Below are 9,125 nucleotides of genomic sequence, written 5' to 3'. Positions count from 1 at the left end.
TGAAAGGCCACCAGTGGCCCGTGGGCCTTACAAATGAAGAACACTGGCCTACACCAACGGTTCCCAGCCTGTGGTCCGTGGACTCCTGGCGGTCCGCTAGGCTACAAGAACTTCTACGTACATGAAATAGGTGCCCGCTAACAGCACTTGCCCCAACAGTCTGTTTAAGGTGGTTCCTCTCAAACGGCACCTGGGGCCTCTCTTGCTGTGCTTGACGACTCTGCAGGGTGAATCACTTCTTCATGGAAGTGCACAACTTAGCCCCCCCCCCCATAAATTTACCACAAGTGCAGGGGTCACTCGCAGTGAACTTGGCTCCCATCAAGTGCTGCTGCTGCACTGCGCCAGACGGGTTTTGCGGAAACGCAGCGGAATTTGTTTAAAAGGACCACACGCTGTTGGCAAGTGTCGGAAGGTGAAAACTTGAAGTGAACGCTGCAGTAAAAGACACATGTATTTTCAAATTTATTTTGGTAATCAATGTACTTGTGTTGTACTTCGCAAACATTAAACCTTCGTAGGCGATGTTTGTTGTAATGCACCCCACATTTTTATGTTACGATTATAACAAAAGTGCACAATTTTACATTTCGTTAAATTTACAGCAAAAAAACATTTTCTTTGAGTGCTTTTAATGTGTTTTAGTGCAGTATCAGGCCTGGCAGCCTCACCACGCTCGACGCTATCATTCATTCGCTGTACACAAGCACACTGTGGTCCTGTCCGTTTGCCGCAACTCCTGCGCATCTGATGAGCTCAGGCTAAGATGTATTTGATGGGTGGCACGTCTAGTTCCTGTTCACTGTCGATGCCGTGACAAGCCACCATGAGCTCCAAGTATCCCACACCGGGCTCCTCCGGCATTGGCAGCATTTGAGAAAGCCTGCTAAAAACAAACATGCTTCAGCAACAACGCACGCGTGGCACCACGATCCAACTTTCAAATGTCTTGAGACGGGAGGTTGATGCGAGTCGCTAATCCCCTGTAAAGCGCTTCAAGATGCCGCAAGCCTGAAGGAGGGTGGCTCTATCAAAGACAACTCATTACTATAGTGTTCTCCTATAACGTGGTGGTTGCGTTCCTGAAGAACTGCGACATGGAAAAATCGTGTTATAAAAAATTATAGAATGTAGGGTAAAGCACAGTCCATGATAACACGTGAAATGTGTATGCAGGCCGAACAAAGAGAGGTGTGTGGGTAGCATCTAAAAGCATCCAGCAGCATCCCACCTTGTGTGATGCTACGCCGAGGCAGCCGTATGGCCGCTTATTCCTACTCGCGTGACGTAGTTCCATTTACTTAATCGCGTTATATCCAATTCGCATCCCCACTACAAAAAATGTGTTCCCTAATACATTAATCGTGTTATATATAAAATTTGCGTTATGAAAAAACACAGGATATTATTATACGTACGGTTTTGAGAGGTTATCGTCGTTCAACGGCGGGTAAAGCAACCGTCCAGAGCAGAGCGCAATTATCACCACCAACTCGTGCTCCGCCTGGCAGGGGACATTCAAAGTCAGATTACCGAGGTGGTTTTGCGCACGCAACAGACCGGTGAACTAGAACTTTGGGGGCTCCCCGGTGGCTAGGAGATGTCAACTCTCTCGCCTGGTATACAGGAGGCCGTGGGTTCAACCCTAACGGCTGCTGAATATTTGGAGTTTGCGTGGCTCTCTCTCCCCGTGGTCATGTGGATTTTTCACCGGGTCCTCCGGTTTTCCCCTCCACATTTAGGAACGTGCTTTTATCGAGTATTTGGCTGCTATACATCTCTGAAAAAGAGTTATATAGCTCAGTAGGCCTTACCTGGAAAAATAAAAAATAGTTAGGTTTAGCTTTAGTTTCTCTCATGCTGGGAGGTGGGTAATGTTAGAGAGCGGACCGCCAGTATATCGTGCGCGCCTCTCTGTGCCAATGTTTGCCAGTAGCCATTTGTTTAAGCATGATAAACTCCGGACAGATTTTGACTTGAGCCTGAACCAGTGGCATAGGTGTCGAGCGTACAGGCAGTATAATAATGATAATATCACATAAGACTGCCAATGCCACGGTTGCCTCCCATCATATGTAACAATGATATTCTTGGCCATAATTGTAAAGCCATTAATCTATTTGGCGCAACAATCTCATGTCACCTGTCATGGAATAGCTGTGTTACTAATCTGGTTAAGGCAGCATCGAATAATCTTTTGGCTTTCTTGTCTGTGGCAAAGTCTCCTTTAACTCTGAATAATTAATACCACTATACAAAGCACACATCCGCCAAAGTTGGAAAACTGCTCTCATATCTGGGATGGAGGACCCAATTCCTACCTCATCGCACCTGATATAATTTAACGTAAAATAATCCAGCTGAATGATGATCCAGCACTCACTGATTCACTTCAGTCATACGCTCACCGGCGGTAAGTCGTCTCATTATCACTTTGCCATCGCTACTACTACGACCATGGTTATTGTTCCTGTGAACTATCCTCCTCCACCCATGTTGAGGACTCGTTCTGCCAGACAGACCGTTTCATGTCATGTGGTGTTGTAATAAACACCACGATGCGGGTTACAACAACAGGTTCACTCACCCACTCACTCATCCACCACACAGCAGGTCGTAGCCACTTTTCTTTTTGTTTCTTCCCTCGCACTGCTCCACTTGAGAATTACATCCAATCGTCTTTTTTTTTCCACACAAGCTCTCGTAATAATCTCGCTCAGTTCAAACACGCGTTCCGCTCTTGATCTATTGCAGCTTTCACAGTGCAGTCTGTTGTTGTCCGCTTGGCATTTTAGACCTTTGGACCTGTGCTCAGCAAACTTGTGTTTAAAAGAAAATAACTGTACCGAGGCCCAAGGGCTGGGAAAGGGCCCAGGCTCTGAGCTTCGAAGAGGAATGGAAATTGGGACAAGGCCCTATTTAATTCTGTGAACCCGGGGCCCACACGCCAATCACGCCCACGCCACTGATCTCGACAGCCGTGTGTGTGCGCTCTTTTAAACAAATACCCCGTCAACAAAAAGCACCCCCTCCCCCTACCAAGAATCGATCGCAATTGTCACTCGACGCTAACTTTTATAAAAGTGTCCTAGTTCAGCAGGGGTAGCCAACCTGTAACACACCACGAGCCAAAAAGTACCCCGTGAGATCTGCAAAGAGCCAAGTGTGTATATATAGACAGTTTTCGGCACAGCACGGGAGACATTCATTATTCGTTGCTACTGTCATAGGAGTACGTTCGACGTTACACCCCTTCGATAGAGCCACATGCGGTGGACTAAAGGAGCCGCATGCGGCTCGGGAGATGCCGGTTGGCCACCGCTGGCCTCATTCTTTTGTGTCGCCATCTCACCTTCATGTGATCCAGGAACTGCTGTAGGGTCATGTCCTGTCGCCCATCCACCTCGATCCGATCCCACACATTCCACTCTTTATTGAGATACTGTGGCACACCGAGCACAAGGAAACGTACCAAGGGTGCAAAAAAGTAGGTTTTCAATTGGCGAATATTAACCCTGCTACAACAGATGGATTAGGAAAACGGACACGGCCTAAGTAAAGGAAATACAAGTCGAGGTGTTTGAAACGAATCGTGGAGAGATATTCGCGTGGAATTGCACCGAGGGGCAGACAGAGGAACACACGCACCTCCGATTAGCGCGGTTGTCTACGTACAGGGCATTCTGAACTTCGTTGTAAGCTTCGATCACGTAACAGGATGGGCTACGAGAAGGCTGACATCCATCCCGTGGTTATTTGGCTTGACCACCTGAATGTAAACAGCTACGGTGACGAGATGTTAACTTGGTATACAGGAGGTCGTGTATTTGATCCCGACCCTGACGCCTGCATATTTGGAGTTTCATGCTCTCCTCGTGGTCATGTGGATGGATTTTTCTTTGGGTCCAGTTTTTCCCTCCATGTTTAGAAACATGCGTTTAGGACTTTTTGGCTGCTATAAATTTCAACATAAGCAACTTCGTTGAGCTATCATTTGTGGCCAGGTTGCTTCTGAAAAAGAGCTATATCAGTGGGCCTTACCTGCAAAAAATATATATATCGTAATCTACATCAGCCGTACGAAAAGAAAGAAGAAAATGCTGATGAGACACCTGGTGAGCTGTGGGTCCTGCAGGATTGACCATCGAGAATTTGCACCTCCCCAGGTCAACGAACGCGTTGTGGAAGTCTCTTTTGTCCCCGCGTGCCTGTGCCACCGCGTACAGCTGCAGGCATACCAGCCCCGCCACGGCCGCCGTGCATGTGGCAATGGCGGGGATGATGTTGCCGACGATCTTCTTGCTCTGCGAAGCGAGCACCGAACACAAAACCGTCGCGCGAACTCCAGTCATCCTCGCGGCAGCGGTGACAGTGGCTTTCGGGCTGGCCATCGAACAATGACGGTGGTCACCCCATCGCGAGCTTTCAGATGCGCTTCTGCGGCCGTCTGGAACGCCCTTCCTTTCGGTATTAGGGAGCCATTGGAGCTATGCACTTTTAAATCTAAATTGATAATTCATTCAAGAACTGCTTTTTGTATTGTTTGTTTTCCTTCCCCCGCACCTCTAATTAGCACAGTTGGCTATGTAAGTTTAACATACATACAAAGTGATACTAGTTTTATTAAACCCAGAGGGATGATGGGTTGAGTTAACCTCCCCCCAACCAAGATTTGAACTAATAACCTTCCCGATTGCGAGCCACTCGCTTTACCACTAAGTCAGTATGACAGCATGGAAAAATTGCGTGACTCAGAGTTCCTGGGAGATCCCCTCCGAGTGATGGATGTGAAACCACACCTTGTGTTTGTCCGCTGGGGAGATTCCATATGTCTCGGCTCTTAGGTTGGAAGCAGCAACAATGAAGTTCATGTGATCATCGTCATCCTAAAAACACAGAGCAGCGAGAAAATGGTGCAAACACCACTCGTCTGATTTTGTTCCGCCACGATGTTTGCACGATTTTGCATGATGCAATTTGTTCTATTTGCCCGTCCATGCGCCCGTCACCTGGTCATACATTGAGTAAACATGTCCATTCATCTATTCCATTGCAAGTTAACCCTTTCCCGTTGCAGCTGCAGGGTCGGTGTCCTGTTCAACGCTGAATTTCGGAACGGGCAAGCGCTTCAGCATTAATTCTATTTAGAGAGGCATGACGCCGTTTTTATTCAAATACATTGCACTCACCGCAGAGAACTTTAGCGACACAACTGCACTCTATGATAACTGGCGCCAAACTGTGCCACATGGCCTTGCAGGAGCCTCGGCACAGATAGTTATATTATTTTTTCTTCCGGTTCACTTGGACTGCTAAGAGAAGTCAGTGGCCTTCAGCAGGAATATGTCACTTGCAGGGTCGATGGCCGGTGGCTGAGACTAACAACCTCGTAGCAGCCCAGGACAGGAGCACACCCAAGAGTACGTCTACAGAGGGAGCGACACAAAATTCGGTTGCGAGCCACGGCTAACATCAGCGGCGAGTGATATCTGTACCGGTCTTGTCCTCCCTTGCCTTCATCAAGTCCACACTGACCAGCGTGGTAATGTATGGTAATCAACAACCCCCCATACGCAATTGTACATTTCGGCTAACGTGGCACACAGAACTACTTTCGAGGTGTGAGAAAGCGTGAGACCAAATAAAAAATGGTTCATGAGTCAAATCGCAACCCTGAATTGTGATAATCAATTTAATCGCTGGAAGGGTGAATTGTTAAATCTTCTTGGTATGGATAATACAGCAACAACTATATTAGGGTGGCTGAGCAGATAATTACATCAACAATAGCAGAGTGTTATCGGTGGGTTGCCTCCTTCGGTTTTGTGAATCGGGTGTTGAGTTATTAGTATGGAGTCGTGATGTGAATTGTAAAATGCTTAAGTGCCGATACCACCGCATTGTCACCTTGTCAAACACGAGTGGTTGAATGCCGAGCTGTCCCAGAGATTCATGGGTTGGCAACTCAGCGCCAAGCCCCTCCTCAGACGCCGATCCGTCTGTTGGGTCAGCAAACCGTCACCATCACGCACGTGTGTACAGTACAATGTATTGCGCTCTTTTAATATTCGCCGCTGTACGATCGCCTCCCCACGCGCCGCACGGGACTGGTTTGACCATGCTTCGCCGAGCCGGTTTCGTTCGGGTTGGCGAAGGCGTTGAGAATAGACAGTGGGGAGCATATCGGTTCATTGCGTCCGATGTCGGAGGACGAGTTCGGTTTGTTTCAGTGGAAAAAGCAAACTTATCGACCTCCTGATCGGCGCTCGGCTGGCTTGGCACGGCCCCAGCATGGCTCGGTTGTGCAGTGGAAAAGAGTTCGAGAAGCGTACCGGTAATCGCGAGTGTCTATATCAGTGTTGTTCATTGCAAGGCCCGTGGGCCACTGGCAGCCCCTGGTGGCCTTTAGTGTGGCCCCTGACGTGTGCCCCCACGCCCTGACAATGCACAAAATGTGGAAACACCCCCCATCAACATCATCATAGTGCTGCTGTCAAACCCCAATGGTTTCAAATGCGTGGCGGCCCTCCCACTGATGATGTCTTCTCGGCGGAAGTGGCCTCCCCACCCCTTTGAAAATTAGTGAAGAACACTGCTCTATATGCTGGTGCACTCTTACCCTCCTGCAGAACTCGCTCCACAGAGGCCCGGTCCGTCGGCGCCGGAAACCCGTACGCACGAGCGTAAAGCTTCGCTGCTGCCGCCACGTAGTCCACGTGCAGGGCCTGTGTTTATACAGAGACAACGATGCCCCGGTACCGCCCTGACCATTGGGGCAAGTGCTGCTAGCGAGCACCGCGGAGTGCCGGCACGGCACGCACGACGGTCGCCTCTGCCTCTTCGGTGCCGACATTTACACACTGCACAAGGTACTCAATCGAAAGGCTGAGTCTGCCTGGGCGAGGCCCAGCGCAGGTTTCAGATATAACTCGCCGCTGACGCGAGCCGTGAATGGAAGTCAAAACTGGGAGTGCCACATTCGTAGTGCCAACACACCCTCAATAATTTAGGATTCTATAATTGTAACTGCTAAACCACGGTCTTATGATCAACCACACTGAGCAAGGGGAGTCTGCAAGCAAGGAGTTCTCGAGTGCTCGAGCGTCTGCTGTTTGTCGGGGTCGCTTGGAGTACTCACATTTGTGTTGCTGAACTCCAGACGCTTGGGGCTGCGTATGCTGGAAGAGGTTTGCTGCAAAGACAAAGAGGCCCTGGTATAGTCTTCAACAGCATGTTGGGGCAACTGCTGTTAGCGAGTCGCACTTATATGAAGGCCGGCACGGCATCCGAGCAAGTGGGTGGCCAATAATATTACGGCCCACCAAACCTTTGTATCCCTAGTGCCGATGTTTAAGACACTGCATTGGCTATACTCATTTGAGGTTGAGTCGAACTAATGGAGACCCAGGACCGGTTCAGATAATCGTCACTGGTGTTGGCCATCAGCGTGAATTGAACTCAGATCGCTGGGTTCGTGGCGCAGCACACTAGCCGCTGCTCTACCACTGTGCACACATGTACACACACAAGTAAATTATACACATGGTACATTGTCCCATATCCGACTGACTGGAGACTGGGGTATAGGCGGATGGGTGAAAAGGTCAGATTTCTGAGCATTTACAGAAAATGACAGATACACCACTGTGTTACTTCAGTCACACATGGACCCTTGTGATCAATGGCATTCTTTAAAATATCAATCCACCTCGGTCTTTGTTCATGGGACTTATAACGACTCAATGCCCGATTCGGAAACACGAAGAGCGCATCACGACAGCGATGCCTACCTCCGCTACTCCTGACGCAATCATCTGGCTCATTAACCACCTCAATGTGAAATCGCGGTTGTTGCTTTACAAGAGGATGATCTGTGTCTCCCTCTACATCTCTTCTTTTGCTAGCTGCCAGTATCCTTTCTGCCAGAGAGAGGGTGTTTCCGCTTTGCAAAATGTTTGACGAGATTATTCATGGTAATAAACCGCTCGACTAACTATGCGAAATTAAAGAAACCCCATTTTATTTTATTTTAAGAAACTAAAATCCACCCAGACAACGTCATTCTATGATATTATAAGCACAATCGGAATAAAACACATGAAAAAAATGACAAAAAACAGGCAAGAAGAGGTAAAGGGAGTGAATGAACAATGCAGCATTGGATGAGAGGCAGCGGGCGTGTGAACTGGTACCGTTATCGTCGCTGGCGGCAGCGCCGGTATCCGGTGGTCGTGGTAGCATTGTAGCCAGCGATGCCGAGCCCACGCCACACACCCCTCCAGGCCGGCGTCGCCTCCACTCGCCTGCCCAAGTGAAAGGGAATGTACCCTCTCCCCAAGAGCCTGCACACTTCTGTGGGGACGTTAACAAAAAGAAAACAATTGGCTGTGTTGGGTGGTGGCAGGTTTAGAACGACACATTTATATCCACGCGATCTAACCCATAAAAAAGCTCTCTTATGGATAATGTTGGTGGTCGCTAAAACCTGTGTTAAACCAAAAAAAGAATATTCAACGTGTACCTGCACAGCTACCCGTTTGTTGTCAATTCTACTGCTGGATGGGGGCCTCCCCAAGCCATGATGGTCATAGGGCGTTGGGTGGTGATCGCTTGACCGAAGTTCGCCACGCTGGTTGGTGCGGCGGTGCTTGTGAATGTGCGGAGCGGAGATCTGGGACCATCCGTATAAGTGCAACGCAATGATGGATTTTTTCCACACTGCCCACCAAGTATTCCTGCCTGCCTGCCTAAAACACCTGTCATGCACAGCAGCCACGCACCTAACTATCCAGGCTCACACACCTGCTTAGCTTATACGATCGTACGGAATGGGGCACATTCTGGGCGATTTGGTCAAATGAAATGTAATGAATGAACAAGCAAGCAAAGTCACTAAGGGAAAATGGTAAACAACGATAGCTGTTTATATTTATAACAAACCCAGTGATTGCTATATGTGTGTGTGTGTGCAAAACCATAGCTGGACATGGTGCCAGCGACAATGTGCCGTCCTCTAACACCCCCTCCTTTCAGCTGCTGTGGCACCAGCACCACCATTGATTTATTCTTTTACAACATTTCGGTTTCCCATTCAGGCCAGAGGAGTGCCCGGGGCGGCCGCCTTG

At 48.8% G+C, this 9,125-nt stretch overlaps 1 protein-coding gene across 1 annotated transcript in view; it reads right to left on the bottom strand.

The window, feature by feature from the left end:
* Positions 1-441: 441 nt before the first annotated feature.
* LOC116951291 (ubiquitin-like modifier-activating enzyme 1) overlaps positions 442-9,125 on the bottom strand; it is a 29,696-nt gene continuing 21,012 nt past the window's right edge. The window contains exons 17-25 of the mRNA XM_032969811.2: positions 8,193-8,352; positions 7,139-7,192; positions 6,620-6,725; positions 5,908-5,999; positions 4,800-4,886; positions 4,113-4,304; positions 3,353-3,442; positions 1,419-1,504; positions 442-883 (exon numbers count right to left, since the gene is read on the bottom strand). Of these exons, the coding sequence (XP_032825702.2) occupies positions 757-883; positions 1,419-1,504; positions 3,353-3,442; positions 4,113-4,304; positions 4,800-4,886; positions 5,908-5,999; positions 6,620-6,725; positions 7,139-7,192; positions 8,193-8,352 (994 nt within the window). The 3' untranslated portion in view covers positions 442-756. The remainder of the gene's footprint in view (positions 884-1,418; positions 1,505-3,352; positions 3,443-4,112; positions 4,305-4,799; positions 4,887-5,907; positions 6,000-6,619; positions 6,726-7,138; positions 7,193-8,192; positions 8,353-9,125) is intronic.

Source organism: Petromyzon marinus, chromosome 42 (genome assembly GCF_048934315.1).
Source record: "Petromyzon marinus isolate PM22_M1 ecotype Great Lakes invasive population chromosome 42, UKy_Petmar_22M1.pri1.0, whole genome shotgun sequence".
Taxonomy (NCBI): domain Eukaryota; kingdom Metazoa; phylum Chordata; class Hyperoartia; order Petromyzontiformes; family Petromyzontidae; genus Petromyzon; species Petromyzon marinus.
The sequence above is the reverse complement of the archived record's forward strand: the minus strand, read 5'-3'. Positions and strand labels throughout refer to the sequence as shown.